General features: G+C 36.5%; 1 protein-coding gene and 1 pseudogene across 4 annotated transcripts in view; both read right to left on the minus strand.

The window, feature by feature from the left end:
* LOC309645959 (proteasome subunit alpha type-3 pseudogene) overlaps positions 1-22,322 on the minus strand; it is a 452,949-nt pseudogene that overhangs the window by 72,893 nt on the left and 357,734 nt on the right. The gene's annotated exons all lie outside the window — the stretch shown is intronic.
* The window catches only part of RAP1A (RAP1A, member of RAS oncogene family), a 76,851-nt gene that overhangs the window by 3,182 nt on the left and 51,347 nt on the right, over positions 1-22,322 (minus strand). For all 3 annotated transcript variants that reach the window (XM_082431789.1, XM_082431790.1, XM_082431791.1), the window contains exons 2-7: positions 19,281-19,364; positions 15,959-16,027; positions 13,826-13,882; positions 10,662-10,802; positions 9,053-9,196; positions 3,923-4,038 (exon numbers count right to left, since the gene is read on the minus strand). In XM_082431789.1, coding sequence (XP_082287915.1) covers positions 3,952-4,038; positions 9,053-9,196; positions 10,662-10,802; positions 13,826-13,882; positions 15,959-16,027; positions 19,281-19,337 — 555 coding nt within the window. In that variant the 5' untranslated portion in view covers positions 19,338-19,364 and the 3' untranslated portion in view covers positions 3,923-3,951. The remainder of the gene's footprint in view (positions 1-3,922; positions 4,039-9,052; positions 9,197-10,661; positions 10,803-13,825; positions 13,883-15,958; positions 16,028-19,280; positions 19,365-22,322) is intronic.

Here is a 22,322-nt window from a genome sequence, read left to right on the forward strand (position 1 = left end):
CTACCACAGGGCAGACAGCAGAAGCAAGAAGAACTACAATCCTGAAGCCTGTGGAACAAAAACCACATTCACAGAAAGATAGACAAGATGAATAGGCAGAGGGCTATGTACCAGATGAAGGAATAAGATAAAACCCCAGAAAAACAACTAAATGAAGTGGAGATAGGCAACCTTCCAGAAAAAGAATTCAGAATAATGATAGTGAAGATGATCCAGGACCTCGGAAAAAGAATGGAGGCAAAGATTGAGAAGATGCAAGAAATGTTTAACAAAGACCTAGAAGAATTAAAGAACAAACAAACAGATGGACAATACAATAACTGAAATGACAACTACACTAGAAGGAATCAATAGCAGAATAACTGAGGCAGAAGAATGGATAAGTGACCTGGAAGACAGAATGGTGGAATTCACTGCTGAGAAACAGAATAAAGAAAAAAGAATGAAAAGAAATGAAGACAGCCTAAGAAACCTCTGGGACAACATTAAATGCAACAACATTCACGTTATAGGGGTCCCTGAAGGAGAAGAGAGAGAGAAAGGACCAGAGAAAATATTTGAAGAGATTATAGTCGAAAACTTCCCTAACATGGGAAAGGAAATAGCCAACCAAGTCCAAGAAGCACAGCGACTCCCATATAGGATAAACCCAAGGAGAAACATGTCGAGACACATAGTAATCAAATTGGCAAAAATTAAAGACAAAGAAAAATTATTGAAAGCAGCAAGGGAAAAATGACAAATAACGTATAAGGGAACTCCCATAAGGTTAACAGCTGACTTCTCAGCAGAAACTCTACAAGCCAGAAGGGAGTAGCATGATATACTTAAAGTGATGAAAGGGAAGAACCTACAACCAAGATTAGTCTACCCGGCAAGGATCTCATTCAGATTTGATGGAGAAATCAAAAATTTTACAGAGAAGCAAAAGCTAAGAGAATTCAGCACCACCAAACCAGCTCTACAACAAATGCTAAAGGAACTTCTCTAAGTGGGAAACACAAGAAAAGGACCTACAAAAACAAACCCAAAACAATTAAGAAAATGGTCATAGGAACATACATATCGATAATTACCTTAAACGTGAATGGATTAAACGCTCCAGCCAAAAGACACAGGCTTACTGAATGGATATAAAAACAAGACCCATATATATGCTGTCTACAAGAGACCCACTTCAGACCTAGGGACACATACAGACTGAAAGTGAGGGGATGGGAAAAGATATTCCATGCAAGTGGAAATCGAAAGAAAGATGGAGTAGCAACACTCATTATCAGATAAAATAGACTTTAAAATAAAGAATGTTACAAGAGACAAGGAAGGACACTACATAATGATCAAGGGATCAATCCAAGAAGAATCTATAACAATTATAAATATATATGCACCCAACAGAGCACCTCAATACATAAGGCAACTGCTAACAGGTATAAAAGAGGAAATTGACAGTAACACAATAATAGTGGGGGACTTTAACACCTCACTTACACCAATGGACAGATCATCCAAACAGAAAATTAATAAGGAAACACAAGCTTTAAATGACACAATAGACCAGAGAGATTTAATTGATATTTATAGGACATTCCATCTGAAAACAGCAGATTACACTTTCTTCTCAAGTGCGCACGGAACGTTCTCCAGGGTAGATCACATCTTGGGTCACAAATCAAGCCTCAGTAAATTTAAGAAAATTGAAATCATATCAAGCATCTTTTCTGACCACAATGCTATGAGATTAGAAATCGAATTACAGGGGAAAAAAACATAAAAAACACAAACACATGGAGGCTAAACAATACGTTACTAAATAACCAAGAGATCACTGAAGAAATCAAAGAGGAAATCAAAAAGTACCTAAAGACAAATGATAATGAAAACACGACGATCCAAAACCTATGGGATGCAGCAAAAGCAGTTCTAAGAGGGAAGTTTATAGCTATACAAGCCTACCTCAAGAAACAAGAAAACTCTTAAATAAACAATCTAACCTTACACCTATCTAACCTTACACCTAAAGGAACTAGAGAAAGAAGAACAAACAGAACCCAAAGTTAGCAGAAGGAAAGAAATCATAAAGATCAGAGCAGAAATAAATGAAATAGAAACAAAGAAAACAATAGCAAAGATCAATAAAACTAAAAGCTGGTTCTTTGAGAAGCTAAACAAAATTGATAAACCATTAGCCAGACTCATCAAGAGGGAGAGGACTCAAATCTATAAAATTAGAAATGAAAAAGGAGAAGTTACAACAGACACCACAGAAATACAAAGCATCCTAAGAGACTACTACAAGCAACTCTATGCCAATAAAATGGACAACCTGGAAGAAATGGACAAATTCTTAGAAAGGTATAACCTTCCAAGACTGAGCCAGGGAGAAATAGAAAATATGAACAGACCAATCACAAGTAATGAAATTGAAACTGTGATTAAAAATATTCCAACAAACAAAAGCCCAGGACCAGATGGCTTCACAGGTGAATTCTATCAAACATTAGAGAAGAGCTAACACCCATCCTTCTCAAACTCTTCCAAAAAATTGCAGAGGAAGGCACACTCCCAAACTCATTCTATGAGGCCACCATCACTCTGATACCAAAACCAGACAAAGATACTACAAAAAGAGAAAATTACAGACCAATATCACTGATGAATATAGATGCAAAAATCCTCAACAAAATACTAGCAAACAGAATCCAACAACACATTAAAAGGATCATACTCCATGATCAAGTGAGATTTATCCCAGGAATGCAAGGATTCTTCAATATACGCAAATCAATCAATGTGATACACCATATTAACAAATTGAAGAATAAAAACCATATGATCATCTCAAAAAAAAAAAAAAAGAAAAAAAGAAAAAATAGAAAGTGCACAGGCACCATACTTGTTCCTGAAAAGTACCCAAATGTCCATCAACAGCAGAATACATAAATATATTGCTAGTATAGTCATACAATAAAAATAAACTACTGCTGTATGCAACAAGGATTATTCTCAAAAACATTTTTTTTAATGTATTTTGTTACAGCTACAAGCGTGAGTTACAGCTGTTATCTGTTTTGTTTTTTTTTAATTTTTTTAAAAATTTTATTTATTTTTGGCTGTGTTGGGTCTTCGTTTCTGTGCGAGGGCTTTCTCTAGTTGTGGCAAGCGGGGGCCACTCTTCATCGCGGTGCGCAGGCCTCTCACTATTGCGGCCTCTCTTGTTGTGGAGCACAGGCTCCAGACGCGCAGGCTCAGTAATTGTGGCTCACGGGCCCAGTTGCTCCGCGGCATGTGGGATCTTCCCAGACCAGGGCTCGAACCCGTGTCCCCTGCATTGGCAGGCAGATTCTCAACCACTGCGCCACCAGGGAAGCCCTCAAAAACATTTTTGAGTGAAAGAAGCCACACATAAAATAACACATTAAGTGTTTTTGTTTCTGTTAAGTTCAAAGAGAGGCAAAACTAATCCATTGTGTCAGGAATCAGGGCTGGGATTACATCTGAGGAGGAATGACTATTACTGATATATATGAGTGTGTTCACTTTGAAATATTTCATCAAAAAAAATTTTTTTTTTCAGATAAACCACTGTTCCACTTCAATTCAGCATGAATTTTGGTGTGGCCGTGGAAGGCTTTCTATTCATTCAACCACTATTTTTTGATCACCCATTCTGTACCAGGCACTGGGGATGTACTGGTGAGCAAAACACACATGATCCTTGCCCTCCCTCAGACAGCTTAGAATCTCATGGAGAAAGAGAAAAATTACCCAGTAGATGAACATATCTATAAGTTATGTAAAACATTTACAAATTACAGAAGCCTGGAAATACCCTAAGAGGTGAAATGGGAAGTGGTTAATGTTGGGGAAAGCCCAAAATAAGAGGATGAGAAAGGTATCTGCTCTGCTTTTAGCATCTTACCTGGCTCAGAGCTGCTGCTTATTGTGGGTCTAAAGCAGCAGACATGATTTCTTTTTAGGCTTCTTCTTTTCCACTGGTGTTTTTCTATTTATCTGTCTGACCAGGTCATAAAATATCTAAATAAAAACAAGAAAAAGGTACTTATTCAACCAATATTTGAGACCTTGTTCCACAAAACAATCTTGATTCTGTGAAATATTATTCTGCTCTTGGATCTGTATTTTGCTGCTTTAACAGCAGGTTTCTTAGAAGCCTCAGCTGATTTTCAGTCAGGGTAAAGCACAACTTACCTACTTACAATGAGGGAAATACACTTGCTCTTAGAGATATTCAATAACAAATTAATAAAAAGAATTAGTAGTGAAAAAAATAAGATAGTGAAGTGGAATCTTCGGTGCTTCAAAAACCTAATTATTAAGAGAATAGTTAATGCTTCACTTATATCTTTATACTTGCTTTATTTTTTAAAAACTTCAAACTTACAGAAAAGTTGCAGGTACCAAGAACTTATGTATTTTCTTCACCCATATTCACCAGTTAGTAACATTTTCCCAAATGTACATTTTTCCAAAGAAGAAATGCAGGTGGCCAACAGGCACATAAAAAGATGCTCAACATCGCTCATCATCAGGGAAATGCAAATCAAAACCGCAATGAGATATCACCTCACACCTGTTAGAATGGCAATTATCAAAAAGAACACAAATAACAAATGTTGATGAAGATGTGAAGAAAAGGGAACCCTCCTACACTGTCAGTGGGAATGTAAATTGGTGCAGCCACTGTGGAAAACAGTATGGAGGTTTCTCAAGAAAACTAAAAATAGAGCTACCATATGACCCAGCAATTCCACTCCTGGGTATATATCCAAAAAAACCCCAAAAACACTAATTTGAAAAGATACATGCACCCCATGGGACTTCCCTGGTGGTCCAGTGGGTAACACTCCATGCTCCCAATTCAGGAGGCCTGGGTTCGATCCCTAGTCAGGGAACTAGACCCACATGTGTGCTGCAACTAAGAGGTCTGCATGCCGCAACTAAAAAAAAAGATCCTGAGTGCCACAACTAAGACCTGGCGCAGCCAAGTACGTAAGTAAATAAAGAAGTAAATAAATAAATAAATATTAAAAAAAAAAGATACATGCACCCCAATGTTCATAGCAACATTATTTGCAACTGCCAAGATATGGAAGTGTCCATCAACAGATGAATGGATAAAGACGATGCGGTGTATATATACAATGGAATACTACTACTCTGCTATAAAGAAGAACGAAATTTTGCCATTTGCAGCAACATGGATGGACTTAGAAAGCATTATGCTAAGTGAAATAAGTCAGACAGAGAAAGACAAATATTGTGTGATATCATTTATATGTGCAATCTAAAAAATACAACAAACTAGTGAATATAACAAAAAAGAAGCAGACTCACAAATAGAGAGAACAAACTAGTGGTTACCAGTGGGGAGAGGAAGGGGGGAGGGGCAATATAGGGGTAGGGGTTAAGAGGTACAAACTATTAGGTATAAAATAAGCTACAAGATATACTGTACAACATAGGGAATATAGCCAATATTTTATAATAACTATAAATGGAGTATAACCTTTAAAAATTATGAATCACTACACTGTACACCTATAACATATAATATTGTACAGCAAACCATACTTCAATTAAAAAAATAATGTTCCTAAGATTATTAGCCTAAATTAATTGTTGAAGGGGGGACCACTACCAAATGATTTATCCCAAAGCTATTGATTCATTTATATTCTTTTCTTTCTGGTCTATCCTACCCACTCTCCCATTTTCTTTAAACCATTTAATTCTATTATCTTATTTCTAAGAAAGTTGAAAACATAAGAGTTTATGAACAAAATGGTAGTTTCTGTTTCACAACTCCAAAGCCCTTCAAGAACTTAATATTCATAAGCCATAAACAAAATCTCATTAGTTCCCCAGCCTCAGTGCATAATCTATAAGTGAAAAATAACAAAAGGATAAACTAAAATAGTAAATTAATCAAAACAGCACATTTCTTCATGGTAGCCATGGGTTTCTGGTACAAAACAAAATGGTAACTGGTTTTGTGGTATTACCCTTAAGGATTTCCTTGGCAAACGGTGCCTACCTCACAGCAGCAGTGATGAGGGCAAGTTCGAACTATAGTTATTTGGTTAGATATGCTGAAAGCCCTCAGCCTAGGTTCTTCCTCATCCTTCTGAACTACAGAAAAGTCTAAAGGGAACACAGAATAATTTCTCAATCCCTCTATCATTCCTTAATTGGGATGTTTTGATTCCAATTATTATTCCAGCATCAGCAAAGAACAATTAATTCTTGATTAAGACTGATGTGATTCTGATACAACTATGTACTACTTTCAAAACACAACAAAAATGATGAGTTTTTTTACTTTTTAAAAAGTATTTATTTATTTATTATTTATTTATTTATTTTGGCTGTGCCGGGTCTTAGCTGCGGCACGTGGGATCTTCGTTGCAGCATGCGGGATTTTTTTTTTTTTTTTTTTTTTTAGTTGAGGCATGCGGACTTCTTACTTGCGGCGTGCATGCGGGATCTGGTTCCCCGACCAGGGACCAAACCTGGGCCCCCTGCATTGGGAGCATGCAGTCTTACCCACTGGACCTCCAGGGAAGTCCCAAAAGTTTTTTAAAAAAAATTATATATTATATATTCTCTGATATAGATAGTAGAGAATTAGAGGGCAATTTAGTTAAGCAGGATGTCCCTGTATGATTTCAAACTTGAGTCCAAGAGTTCAATCGTGTGAAAGTATGATCCCTCTATCTTCAGGCACTCAGAAACCACACACATATTTTCAAGGCATTAGCTGTCTGAGGAACTATTAACTACCCCCAAAACTCTGTAGTTGGATTATTAGGCTATCAAGAGAGAAATATTAAAAGAAGGAAATTATTACACTTTCAAGAATTTCTAGCATAAAGTTTGTATGTTTTCCAAAAGAGTAAAGAACCTTAAATAGCTAATGTATTTCATTTTGTTGTATTTTTTTTCTATTTTTGTTTTATAAACCTTCATGTCAATGGTTGATTTCAATGAGGCTACTGTGAAAAAGTACCTCTGCTGCATGGGAAACTGAAACCCAGAGGAGGGAGATTTAGTAGCATGTAAGTTCCCACAAACAGGTAATGCTTGAAAGGCAAGGAATACCTCCTGTCCACTGTGCTCACTGGACCCTGGCCCAACTCAACCTCGGCCGAGCCCTATGGACTTGGTGGTCGGGTACCAGTGAGGATGATCACAGGACAGCAGGAACTAGATCTCTAAGGCCAATCATCCTGCAGATGGTGACCATGCACTACTACTCCCCTAGCCAAGCTCACTGTTTAACCTCATGTGTTTATGTGTTTTACCTCAAAGTTCTCTCTCTCTCTTTTCTTTTTTGGTGGTGGTGGGGGGGAGACTAAACCAAAAATTAACATTTTATGATCAGCCATGTTTTTCAGAATAACATCTATGAAACTGTAATTCCACAACAGAGAAAGTTGAAACTGGAAGCATTTCATACTTCCTTTCATTTACTTGGCAGTGAATTAGAAATAACCGTTGGTGAAGATCTCAGCAGGACTTTGTTCCCCATTAGGATGTAAACTTCTTGAGGGCAAGAGTAGTGTCTGTCTAAATGACTGTTACCCTGGTGCCTAACACAGTGCCAGGCACATAGGCACACAATGAGTATTTGCTGAATAAATAAAATTTATGAATTTCTTATTTTTATGTATTTATTAAAACTGGTTTTACCTGAAAGGCAAGCTTTGACTTATTATTTGTAAAACTTATTTATTTATTTATGGCTGCGTTGGGCCTCCGTTGTGGTGCGCGGGCTTCTCATTCCGGTGGCCTCTCCTTGCTGTGGAGCACGGGCTCTAGGGCGTGGGCTCAGTTGCTCCGCAGCATGTGACATCTTCCCAGACTGGGGCATGAACCCGTGTCCCCTGTATTGGCAGGCGGATTCTTAACCACCTCGCCACCAGTGAAGTCCCGCAAGCTTAAATTTTTTTCGTGCCACACTTTTAAAGTAATTTGGTCATTTAAAAAGTCAGATAATAGTCTACAACCATAATATCAGTCAAGAAAAGGTGGCCAAAAGAACCAAAGGCCAGAGAGGAATAGTAAGCAAAAACACACCAGAGGACTCTGATAACCTAAACCAGTCAAACTCCCATCTATGTTGTAAGTGTGCTGAACTCTGACTGATTACCTGTGATGCTACAAATGGCAAGCACACTGGCAAATGAAGACTTTTGTACTACTGGGAAAGGAAAGAAGCCTACTCTGCTTTTTTTTTTTTTAAGAAAAAAAAAAAGCCTTATGTTAAAATTAACAAAAGCAAAGGAACCTCTTAAGATTTTGCTTGGATGTAGCGGTCGCAGTTGGGGATTGCACTAATCTTTTAGGGATCCAGTAAACTATTGGCCCTTTACATCTAGGCAGGCAAGCTTACCTGTTAAGCATTCCTGTCCCCAGCTATGTTCTCAGGACAGTGGAGTAGTTAAGTCACGGACAAAAAAAGCCTTGTGCACCTGCTGTATCAGGCCTAAAAGACCGAGTGAATTATAGTTCTGTATCCACCCACACTCACACAGATTCTTCCCTTTGAGTCATGCACCAAAGGGAAGCAGGACTCAAAACACCAAATTCCATGATATCTTTCTGTACAACGTAAGTTCATTACAGTAACTACTTTGATTTTTGTATTTTTCTCCTTGACTTTACAACCTTTTTACACACATCTGCATAGGTAATTGTTATAATACAAGGGTGATGTGACAATTTTCACACACCACTTTCTGGCTTATCATTTAGAGGCTTAGCAGGACTTTAAAAAACATATTCTTTAACTTAAACTACCTCTTTGCCAACAAGGTAAATATAAGTGTCCTCATCACAGCCATCAAAGTGATTTCATATAAGAGAAGGAATGTGGTTTCTAGGAATTACTTAGTGTTTTCCATAAATTGATAAAGACTACTTAAAAGAACACCATTTTTTCTTTTTAAAAAAATGTTTTTGGCTGTTAACTTCAAAGAAAGGAAACTAAAAAGGCACTTATTTGTGCTGCCTAGCAGCTGTAGTTTACCTCATTAACGTTGATCTTCGATTTTGCAGAAGATTCTAAAAAGGCACAGTTACACCACTGTCTTGCTAAATTCTGACCCTGTTCTTTGCCAACTACTCGCTCATCTTCCAGGTCACATTTATTACCAACCAAAATCATTGGAACCTGCAGGAAGGAAAAAATCATATAATAAGCCCTAACATACTTGTTACTCAGCCTTTTATAAGTAAGCAACTACCAGCCACCAACTGAAATGTGTTAGTTAGGACTATAATCTTCATCAAGTGCTTAAAAAAAGGTGTATGTATGTGTGTTGGGGGGAAAATGGAGGGGGAAGAGACAGAAAAAATATGGACGAGATTCTACAACATTGGTCTGCTAAATTATTTTAAGACTATAATCCCAAAATTCTCAGGTGGACTAATGCTAATGGCTGAACTCCAAGTAGAAAAATCTGAAGGAAAAGGAACCTCCTGCAATACTCATTGTCTTGGTGTGTTTTAAGTGCCTCATCTCACAGGACCAAAAAATGCCAACAGTAGTGGCAAGACCAACACGTTAATAAGTTTTACTTCTACAACTGACATCTAGATCTGAAGACTAGCTTAAGTGAGATATTAAGGAAAAGTAAGAATAAAAATACAGCCACTGAGTAGCTATGTCTTCATCTACAACTCAATCTTTAGTTTATTACACGGGATAAAGAGATTAACATTACCAGAGTTCAGTGATTTGCATGTAATTGCCTATGAAAAGAGAACTCTCTTAGATGAATTAGTCATGGGAAGAAAGAGAACTATTCATTAGGTTATGGTTGGTCATGAGTCATATGGTGCAAATTCCTCCCGCCTACAGTATTACCCAAAGTTGAGGTCCTAAGCAGGTGCCCATGTTCCCATTAATAATGAGAGAGAACACACAAAAACAGAAAAGAAGGTACAAATGAAATTTTATATCCTAATTTATACAACTTTTGAAAAGGAACTTTCTGTAGCTCAAAACTGAGACAAACGTAAAATATACATTTAATCTTTGCAAAAAAGGCACAACAACGATGCCATTCATCAAATAAGACAAGAATTCTAAAACAGTATATTTTATCACAATAAAAAATTAACATTAAAAAAAGAATTCTAAAACAAAAACAAAATTAAAAAATATAAAAATGCAAGTTAATTAAAATCTTTAACATAATTCAAAGGAAAAAACTAAGTAAAAACTGTACCAACAGAATTTTAGAAATAGGAACATAGCATTACGGTTCTTGATAATGTTCTCTGAACACTGTTTCTGACATAACCACCAACTTTCCAAGCCCAACTGGAGTCCCCCTTCTTCTACCAAGTACTCTTTGATTCTTCTTTCTCCACTGCACTTATGACCCACATAGCACCATGTAGGTCATAAGTGCAGTAGAGAAAGAAGAACTTTACAAACGTGTCCTTCTTTTCTAACCATCTCAGCATATTATCTGTAGGTAAATTTAGAAAGCTGAAAAATGTTTTTGGTCACCAGGGCTCTTAGGCGCATGGTGAATACCCTCTAAATCCTCTACTGATAGAGAAAATGGACACTTTTTATTTGGCCACAGAGAGATGGCAGTATGCTATATATAGAGAGAAATACTTACATCTTCTGTGTCCTTAACCCGTAAAATCTGTTCTCTCAGGTCTTGTAAGTCATTAAACGTGGACTGAGCTGTAATAGAATATACTAGTGCAAACCCTTGGCCATTCTTCATATACAAATCCCTCATCGCTGTAAATTGCTCCTATAATAAAAAATATGCAATTATAAATATGACTTCTTAAATGTATATTGAAACAGTTTAAATCAGAATAATCACAAGTGAGCTACTGAATTTTTTTTTTTTATGTATGTATGTATGTATTTATTTATTATTTTGGCTGCACTGGGTCTTTGTTGTTGCACACGGGCTTTCTTTAGTCGCGAGTGGGGGCTGCTCTTCTTTGCGGTGCACGGGCTTCTCATTGCGGTGGCTTCTCTTGTTGCGGAGCATGGGCTCTAGGCATGCGGGCTTCAGTAGTTGCAGCACGCAGGCTCAGTAGTTGTGGCTCGCGGGCTCTAGAGAGCAGGCTCAGTAGTTGTAGCGCACGGGCTTAGCTGCTCCGCGGCATGTGGGATCTTCCCAGACCAGGGCTCGAACCTATGTCCCCTGCATTGGCAGGTGGATTCTTAACCACTGCGCCACCAGGGAAGCCCTGAATTCCTTATTACATGTTATCATGACAGGAAACATAAGACGTGATACATGGTTTCTGGAAAATTTGAGATGAATGTTCCTGTCCCCTCCGTACATGACTAGAAACAACTATAGAATTAGAAGGGAAATCTTAACCACTTTAATTTGTTTCTGTGTGATTTAGAAAAACTGTATCTAGTTCCTTTTATATACAGATTTTAATTATTTTGGTGCTACAAAAGATGATGTCCAAGGTAGGGTTTTTGGAAAAAAGAAGTCCAAGTACTGAACCCTGAGGCCCTCCAACATTAAGAGGTTGGGGAAATGAAGACAAATCAGGAAAGGAGATTTAGGAGTAACGAATCATACAGGGAGAAAACCAAGCAAGTGCTGTTTCCTAGAAGTCAAATTAATAAAATTTTTACAGATAAGGATAATGATCTACTGAGTCAAAGGTTGCTGAAAAGTCAAGGAAGTTGAGGATATATCCGAGGGATTGATTATGAATGAGAGACCATGGACTTGAAGCTGTGTAAAGAGGGGGTTGAGGATATGAGGGATAATCAAAGATGTTAGATTTAACAGACTGCAGATTACAGTCAGGTTGAAGGGTATGAAAGGAAGTGAGATGGAGAAACAAGAGATGGTTAGTAGAGAGTAGGACACTTGAAAATGAGATTTAAGATGGTATTATGTTACTGGTAATCATATAGTCTAGGGTAAAGACCACGGGCATGAATGACTGAAGCAGGGTAGAGGTCAAGGAACTGAGAGGCCAAGCTACTGGATCATCTATATTACCCGTAAAGATTCTATTTGGATACTAAAATCACCAAGAATTCGGACTAAAGCAGTGTTGGAGAAAGTAAGCAAAAATCCTCAAGGAGTAAGGAGTGATCTAGAACAAGATCAAAGAGCATCAACTACTTTCCAAACGTTATGCAAGGCACTGGGGACAGACAAGTAAACAGAAAATTACAACACAGCATGCTGAGTGCTAGAATGGTAGAAATACAAGATATTTGAGAGCACAAGTGAAAGATCTCTGCAGAAGGGGAAAATTTTCTTAATTTGGACAAGAGGAGGAAGAAACAATGCCCTCACACTTGTGGAGTCTGTGAAAGGAAGAAATAGAAAGTATTTTTTTTTTTAACTGTTGGGGTCTTTGGGAACAAAGAATTATTGCTGATTCAGAAGCTAGGAAATTTGGGGGTTGGGAGAAGTGGCAAGAGGGGGAGATCTCAATTCAGCTGATATAAGAAGGAGTTCCAGTGATCCAAAGCTTCCTGTTGGAATCAAGATCCATTTTCCCACAGAATAGAAAAATATGGTATAATTCGTACTCTAATTGCTCCAGTATGCTTAAGTTTTTTTGATCTGAAGCTTTCTCACCATTTATAAAATTATAGTGGGAATATTTGTGCTGAATTTTAAAACAACTTAAAACATTTAAGAATACCCTCCATTTTAAAGCTAGGAATTGCCTAATAGGTAAAGTCAGTCTATGTATATGGAGAAAAAAAAAAGAAAAGAAAGTCATTTAATGTGTGCATTTTTTGTGGTAGTATAATTGTGGCAGAATAAAACCATCATTAATTAATTAAACAACTAAAAAGGTGATGACAAATGAAGACAATGAAAATAAAAGCAAATACACAGAGCTCATACTATACAAAAGACATTTTGTGCCAAGTGATTTATAATCACTATCTCATTTGATCATTATCAGCACCCTATAATGTACTAAACGTCATTATACTCATTTAAGCATGTGAATAATGAGGCTCAAAATAATCCTAAAGATTTTTGTCAGAACACACGTATCTGTCACCAGTCCCTTGAGATGTTAAAATACTATTAAAAAGCAAAAAAAGTTTTTTAAATAAATGAGTGACCATGGTGTCAAGAGTTAGTCTTGGGGCTTCCCTGGTGGCGCAGTGGTTGAGAATCTGCCTGCCAATGCAGGGGACACGGGTTCGAGCCCTGGTCTGGGAGGATCCCACATGCCGCGGAGCAACTAGGCCCGTGAGCCACAACTACTGAGCCTGTGCGTCTGGAGCCTGTGCTCCACAACAAGAGAGGCCGCGACAGTGAGAGGCCTGCACACCGCGATGAAGAGTGGCCCCCGCTTGCCACAACTAGAGAAAGCCCTCGCACAGAAACGAAGACCCAATACAGCCAAAAATAAATAAATAAATAAATAAAATACAACAAATTAAAAAAAAAAAAAGTCATTTAAACCCAGAGAAATATCTATTTTAACTAAAATTCTGTATTTAAAATACTTTCCTTTTGTTTGTTTGTTTAAAGCACTAAGAGCATAATCCTTACCTCAATACAGGGAAAAGAAACTCAATACACAGATTCTGTAGGTGAACGCAACATACAATTTAATAGTGATATGTGGGCATTAAGTACATCATAGATAGTTTCACGCACATAAGAAAATTTAAGAAGCCCTACATTTAGAGACTTAACGTTCTTAATCAGAACAAATGCTTTTACTCACAGGAATCATTCAGGTGACCAAAAACTGTTCACAAATGAAAATCTGTCCCCCCCGCCAGAAAAAAAAGAGAAAACATCCTTACTGTTCCTGCTGTATCCAGGATTTCAAGCATACACTGTTGGCAGTCTACTTCAACTTGCTGTTAGGGTCGGGGCGGGGGGTGGAGGGGGATGAAAAAGTAACATCAAAATGTCAGTCTGTTTTCCTCCCACCTCTTCACTCAAAGTCCTTATTAACAACTACAAAGCCTTTCTCTAGCAGTTTGCTGTATTGGTGGAGACCAACTTGGTACTACAGTAAAGAACAGGAGGTCTCAAACACATTCTATTAATAATACAGAAGCTAGGACTGTTAATCCTGAGTTTAGATATTTTTCTGACCACTATGAACTCTTGAGTAATGACTCTTGTTATTATTAGAAGCCAATGGTCATATTCTGCAATTTAAGAAAAACTGCAACAAACAGGTATAGTTCTAACAGGGGAAAAAAATGTATAAAGTATGTATATTTATATTATCTTCAAAACAAAGCACAGAAGTATTAAGCAGCTCAAAACACAGCCAATATCTGGTGGTAAAGAAAACTTTGCCAACTTACCAGATTCAAGTTGTCAAAGTTTTACTAAAATATGCCCCAAATTTAATACAAAGGAAATGTTTAATTTAAGAGATAAAGGGAACACAATAACACTGAACCCATATAGTTCTCAAGACTTTAAAAAAAGGTACGTCTTTGGAAAAGCTGTGTGTATAAGGTGAAATTTCATATACTGAATTCTACTTTCCCAGGGCTTTATAGAAGAGAAGGTTGGCCTAAAGAAAGTATCAACTATTAGCTGTAAGGAAAATTTTTAATAAAGAAGGGATTAAGAAAAGTGCTTCAGCATTCAAGGTACAGATCTCTGTTTGTAGTTAAAGCTTTAACCAGCAACTTATTTGGGGGAAATTTCAGTAATGCAACATGGTCTTCTAAAAATAAACCTATTAACCTAAGGACTATTTTAAACTCTGCTTCTGTGTCAGATCAGGAATTGATGAGGAGCACCACAGGTGGATCTACAAACTCACTGTCTACCACTTATGGGGCAAATGTGATAATAACCTGCGCAATCTGTGAATGGGCATGTTCAATGAACAATGAATTCGGTCTGTAGTTTCTCAATATATATCACAATTTTGTTTCCAATTTACAGATAATGAAACTGCTCTGCCAGTAGGCTTGATGAACTTAATTCAGCAAAAGTTATAGCACCATTTAAAGGTAAATTCTAAAACACCTACCAAAATAATCCTTTCTTATTTGTTGAAAGGAAGGTTAATCTTTTTTGGGGGCAGTGGAGTGTATCGTTGGTTACTAGGCTTTCTTACAACACTGTCTCTTCCCCCCCCATAACATACTTGGGAAATAAAATCATGAAAATTCTCCACAATTCTAGCTAGTCTTATAGTTAAATAAAATAGTATTTTTTGTCAAGACCAACTATTACATTTTTTTTTCCTTTTAAATAAGCTTTATTTTTTAGAAAGCAGCTTTTGGTTCACAGCAACACTGAGCAGAAAGTACGGAGTTCCCATACACCCTTTTCCTGCTCCCTGCTAGCCTCCCCGACTATCAGCATCCCGCATCAGAGCGGTACATTTGTGAGAATCAGTGAACCTTCCTGTATCAACACATCATTATCATGCAAAGTCCACAGTTAGCAGTTTTACTCTTGGTGTTACACTTTCTATGGGTTGGGACAAATGTACAATGTCATGTATCCACCCTTATTATACTCTCTTATTATACAGAATCCAACTCTTTAACTTTTTACAGTTTAAAGATGAAATATTTTTAAAGTTATTATACAACTAAACAAAAATAACTTTCAGTTACCGTATAACTTCAAGCATAAAGTGTTCTTAATTTTAGTTCACAAAGAGTAATCAAAAATATACCTATTTATATGCAATTTTTCTACATTAAAAGAATTCCCACCAGGAAAATGTTTACATTAAAGAACAGATTACTAATCAGTAACAGAACATGGAGTTCTCTATAGCTAATAAGCAGTGTTCTACAAAAAGTATTTTGTCTTGGTGAAACTTTTAAAAACAAATACAGAACATCTGTATCATTTCTCAAAACTATTTTCAAAAAAGCAATTCCATGGATCAAGTTTTAAAGTCATAAGAAACTACCTGTAAGCATGTGTATAAAAGTTTCATATTTTACCTTTCTGTAGGAATCTTCTATCGTTGGGTCATATTTTTCAACAAAAATTCCCTGAACAAATTGAACTGTCTAGAAATTTAAAAAAAGCAGACAAAAGTTAAGGACTTAAAAGAAAAATCAGCCCTTCTTAAATGTTACTTAACTTCGCAAAGTGGTAAAGGTTAAATGTAATTATATGAAAACTCTGGGTAAACATGCAAATGTGAAGTGTCATGATTTTTCAATATAAGGATACATTCATAATTAAGAGTACACTTATGAAAGGTGGTCATGTTAAAAACTGTCAGCAATGCTGCTGCTGACATTACACTGTTAAAATAATTATTATATTAAGTTTTAAAATACAATGAAGATACAAATAAGGACATGGATTCTAATTTACTAAAATGTGAAAATTCATCAGTATTAAAACTCCTATTACCCCTCTATGTATCTATAGCAAGCTTTATCTCATACCCTCAAAGGAGAGAGACAAAAGGTTGTAAATTTTAAAAAGTCTTGAAACAGTCTTTCTAATTGTGGGGGAAAACAGAAGAGGGAATTAAAATTTTTCGAGTTTATTAAATTTATAATCACATTCAAATTGCATATTCACCCCAGAAGTAGGTATTTTTCTGATTTGCCAGCTGAGATTCAAACATATGCCTTCCTGATTCCAAAGCCTTACTCTTTGCACAAGGAAACATCACCTACTCATCTTTTTCAGATCATCTACTTTTACCTATACAATTTCTATAAGCAAAGACGGGAAACTAGGTATTTTACCATTCAGTAAATGAAAAGAAGTACAGAAGATGGTTGTGAAATATTTCCTATATAGCTTTAGAACGGGGTCTGGTACATCACTGCCTAAAAGCAAGGGTAAGAATGTGGACTGAGGTCATTCACACTTCAATTAGCCAGAGGAATATTTTATACACTATTTTAGCTTGAATTAAATAGATTAATTTGAATATAGTAAACTTCTTCAACTATCTATAATGGTGGTTCCATTTCCTCAGCTCTCATTTACTCTTCAACCCACCCTAGGATGGTTATGGCATCATCACCTTACTGAAGCTGCTTTTATCACATCCAGCTACTCTGCTACGACTTCTGAGCAGTCAAGTAAAGGTACATTATTTACATTCAAGTACAAGATACATTCTTCTATGCTGGATCCTCCAATCCTACCTACTTTTTAAAGGTTGAGAGGTACTCAGAGCCCAGTCCTGAGTTCTCTTCTCTCTCTAGTCTCTCCCTAGACAACCTCGTTAATTCCTAGGGATTTTTAATTAATTTACTTATTTTAAAAAGGTAATTCATGGACATAGGACAAAATGCAAAAGACACAAAAACATATGTAATGGTAACTAATTCTATTTACCACCTTTTCCAATTCCACTCCCAAGGAAGTAATTGACATGTTATCCGTAGCTTATTGAACCTTGCAAAAATAGCCTCTGTTGTTTTATAATATCTCCCCCCTCATTCTTCCTTTCTTATAAAACACATATGGTACTCTACACTGCTTGGTATCTTTTTCCTCCTAAGTAATACAGCTTAGATATCATTAATTATCAGTATACACAGAGCTGCTGCATTCTTTTTAATGGTTTATAGTATTCTACTCAAAATATGTATTAAAAACCTATTTAGCCCCTACTGGTAGACATTTAGGTTGTTTCCAAACTCTTGCCACTGTAAAGAATGTTGTAATAGACATCCTTGACCATGTCATTTTGTATATGTGAACTTATGTGTGGGATACATTTCCAGAAAGGGACTTGCTGAATTGAAAGTTACATGCATTTAAAATAACAGATACCAAGAGGGAAGAGATATGGGGACATATGTATATGTATAACTGATTCACTTTGTTATAAAGCAGAAACTGACACACCATTGTAAAGCAATTATACTTTAATAAAGATGTTAACAAATAAAAAAATAATAATAATAATAAAATAACAGATACTCGCAAACATTCACCACAGAGGTACTAAATTACACTCCTAACAGTAACGTAATTCCCATGAAATAAATACCATAGATATATTCATGGCAACCCAAATCATACCACAAGTCTCTCTTTTAAGCTATTATCTTGAGGATCTGATTCTTTATTTGATGTATTTACTTGAACATCTCACAAGCACATGACATTTGACATGACTTGATTTTCACTCTCAAATCTGCTCATTCTCCAGTGCTTTCCTTCTACTTCTTTAATGGTCCATTCATAAAATCAGTAGCTCAACTGTGAAATTTGGGAGTCACCCTCGACAGCTCCTTCTCTCCTAGTCCCCATATCAATCTAGCACTAAGTTAATTGTCAATTCTACCTCCTATTTAACTCTCAAAACATCTACTTTTCTCTTCTTCACTGCTAATATAAGCTTCCACAAACAATAATGTGGTGTACTGCATTAACTCCCAACTTGTTTCCCACATCTTCTCTGCCTGTCTTCTAAATTACTCTTTATAGAACAAAGTGCTCTCTTTAAAACATATATCCAGTTCTGTCACCACCACCACCCTCCAAAAACCCTACCCTCAACAGCTTCTCATTGTCATTAGGAATAAATTCCAAGTTCTTACATGGTCTTCAAGTCATGATCTGACCCCTGCTTATCTCTCACCTCATTTCCCTCTACTTTCTTCCCGGTTCACTCCTATCCCAGCAACTGTGACCCTTCTCAGTTGTTCAAATGCTAATTTAGGTTCCCTTGTCATAGGGGTCTCTTAACAATATATACTTTTCTTTCAAAGTATCTCTCTCACAATTATAATCAAGTAGTTCTTTGATTAATTGTGTATTTATTACATCTCCCCCACTATAATGTAAGCTCTGTGAGGGAGACTGTGACTGTTTTTGTTCACTGTTGTAACTTTAGAGTCTGACATTATAGAAGCTCAGTGAACACTTACTAAATAAATACAGCATGTGTACAAAAAAATGACCTTTATTCCACTTAAGTCTGGGATGGGGGTAGGGTAGGACTTACTCCACTGGTACTTGTAATAATCAGTCTCCCACACTAGAATGTAAGTTCCTTAACAATGAAAACAATTTTATTCCTCTTTGAATCACAAACACTAGTGCTTAACATAAAATAGGTAGCCAATAAATATTTGATAAATCAAAGAATGAATGAGCCACCATTATAAAACTACACATTCGTGGTTACTGAATGAGTCCTTGTACCCTGGTAGGCCAGATATTAGGCATATAAAAAATACTGCCACCTTTTCTCTTGAGTGACTAGAAGTTGTAAAGCAAGAAAATATCACCGTTCTTCTTGTATTATATTAATTAATTATAGTTAGGTGGCTAACTTACCAGAGCAGACTTCCCCACGCCTCCTGAACCAAGGACCACTAGCTTGTACTCACGCATGATGTGGTCTTTTTAAATACTGACAATCTGGAAAAAAAAAACAAAAAAAAAAACAAAGATTAATAAACATGCTAAGAATAGCCTAAGAATGTAAAACTGTTACGTGAAATAACATGAGATTTTGTTTTTGTTTTTTCCCTTAAAACTATCAAGAGGAAGACAGAGGCTATACAACAAAACCATGTATATTTTAATATAAATTTATAGGACCACTGCCAGGCATTTTAATTCATTACAGATTATCTTTGACTAGTCATCAGTCATTAGCCTGTTCATGTTACTTTGTATTTGATCAGAAAATAAGATGAATAAAACTAGTAGTTATAACTATAATCACGAGCCCGACTCTTTACGAAGCTATCACTTCAACTTACATACTTTTTTGAAAAGTTCACTCATGAGCTTTAATATAATGAAAATGCTATTTTATTTGCTTAAAATATCATATGTAATTCTATACTGTTTTGCTCATTATTGTATTATTGGTGAACCACATAAACTGTTGCCTCAAATATTATTATGATACAAATGGGAAAATGTAGATGAAATTGTTAAAACTCTGTAGGTAGGTACTGCTGGTTTACTTCATAACGCCCAAATTGCTGGGATGGGGGGGGGGAAGAAATATAAACTTTATTTTTTATCTCCATGATTATCTTAAAAAGATACAAAAGAATTTCCAATGGCCATGATGGTGTAAATAGGAATGAACTTCCCATCCCACAATAAACAGCTAAAACACCAAACAAAATATGTGAAACAACTGTCTGCAGACGTCATTGGACAATAAGCAGTATAGCACTGGGATCTCTGAGAGATGGGAAGGAAATGAAGTGAGACCTACACCTGCCCTGGCTTTCTGCCTAGAGGTACTTTCAGATTGTGATGCAGGGAGAAAAAACTCAAGCAGGGAAGTTACCAGAGAAGTGGGAGTTATGCACAGAAAACTCCAGAAATCTGCACAGGGGTCCACCTGAGTCTGCGGCCAAACACTAAGCCAGGCATGCCGGATGAAACTCCATGAGGTAATAAGGCAAAGAATAAATAGGAATCTGTGAGCTGAGCAATTCCCAGAGTGCTGGGAAATACTGACATTCTGACCAGAAGAGTCTTCTTTGTTGAAAAATAGGCAATTCACTTGAAACCCCAGAATATTCATACTTAGTACAGGAGTAAACAAACCCTAGAGTGAAAAATACTCTACATGCTTCCTAAAAAGGCTTAAAAGTAAGCCTCAAAAGGATTGAGTCAATCTACAGATAACAACTGCCTGTCAGAGCAAGTCCAAGATTTTTTTAAAGAAAAAAAAATTCCACCATTCAACAATATAAAATTTTCAACGTCCACAGCATCCAATAAAAATTAATAGACACGTGAGAAAGAAAGAAAATATGACCTGAAACTACGGTGGAATGAGTCAACTGAAACAGTCCCAGAAGTGAGATAATGGAATTAGCCAATGAGGACTCTAAAACTACTATGATAAATATGCTCAAGGATTTAAGGAAAATATGAGGAGAGAAACAGTAGACATAAAAGAACCAAAATGAACTTCTAGTGTTCAAAAACAGTTTCTGAAATGGAAATATAACCAGATGGGATTAACATTATATTAAATATTGCAGAAGGAAATTTCAGAGGAACTGAGATGAAGACAGAAAAAAGTTGATGAGGAGGAGGGTAAACAGTGGGGAGATGGAAGGGGAGGGAGAGAGAAAAGAAAAGGAAGAAGAAGAATAAAAGAAGAAAGAAGAGGAAAACCACAGCTATCAAGTATATGTGTGTAACTGGAATGGGGCGGGGGGGGTTGAATAATAAAATAAATAATAAAATACTTTCAAAATTTGATAAAAACTATAAATCCACAGATCCAAGAAACTCAATGAGCCCTCTCCTTAGTATAAATACAAAGAAAAGCACAAGGCACAATAATCAAATTCCTGAAAAGCTGTCAAAGAGAGAAAATCTTACAAGAAGCCAAAGGAAAAAGTTTAGCTACAGAGAAACAAAGTTAAGAAAATATGTAGACTTTCTCAAGAAGCTATGCAAGACAGAAGAAAATACATCTTCCAAATGCTTAAAGAAAAATATGGTCAACACAGAATGCTAAATACAATGACTATATCCTTCAAAAATGAAAGTGAAATAATTTTTTTTTTCAGATCCAAAAAAAGAAAGAAAAGCTGGGGGAAGAAAAAAGTTCACCAGCCTGCACTTAAAAAAACCAAAAAAATTCTTCAGGTGGAAGAAAATGATAACAGACGGAAATGTGGATCTACATAAAGAAATGACAATTGGGGCTTCCCTGGTGGCACAGTGGTTAAGAATCCACCTGCCTATGCAGGGGACACAGGTTCAAGCCCTGGTCCAGGAAGATCCCACATGCCGTGAAGCAACTAAGCCCGTGCACCACAACTACTGAGCCTGTGTGCCACAACTACTGAAGGCCGTGTGCCTAGAGCCCGTGCTCTGCAACAAGAGAAGCCACTGCAATGAGAAGTCAGTACACAATGAAGAGTAGCTCCCATGTTCCACAACTAGAGAAAGCCCGTGAGCAGCAACAACCAACGCAGCCATAAATAAATTATTTAATTAATTAATTTAAAAAAAGAAAAAGAAAAAGAAATGACATTACTAAAGAATAAAAAGTACCAGAAATGGTGAGAGTAAATCTACAAGACTTTTTTGGCCTCTTAAAGCAAAAATAACAATGTACCACAGGGTTTACAACATATGTAGAAGTAAAATATATTACAATAACAGCACAAGAAAGGGAAGGGAACTGGAGGTATAATGTTCAAGGTTCTTACGTTATATCTGTAGTAGTATATTATTTGAAGGTAAATAATTATATGTTAAAGATGCATACTGTATATCCTAAAGCAACCACGGGGGTGGTGGGGGATGGGGGAGAAGAGGCATAGCTAATAAGCCAGTAGCTGAGATAAAATGGAATACTAAAAAAAAAAACAAAAATCAACTCAT

Source organism: Balaenoptera physalus, assembly GCF_965194825.1.
Source record: "Balaenoptera physalus genome assembly, chromosome: 1".
Classification (NCBI taxonomy): Eukaryota; Metazoa; Chordata; class Mammalia; order Artiodactyla; family Balaenopteridae; genus Balaenoptera; species Balaenoptera physalus.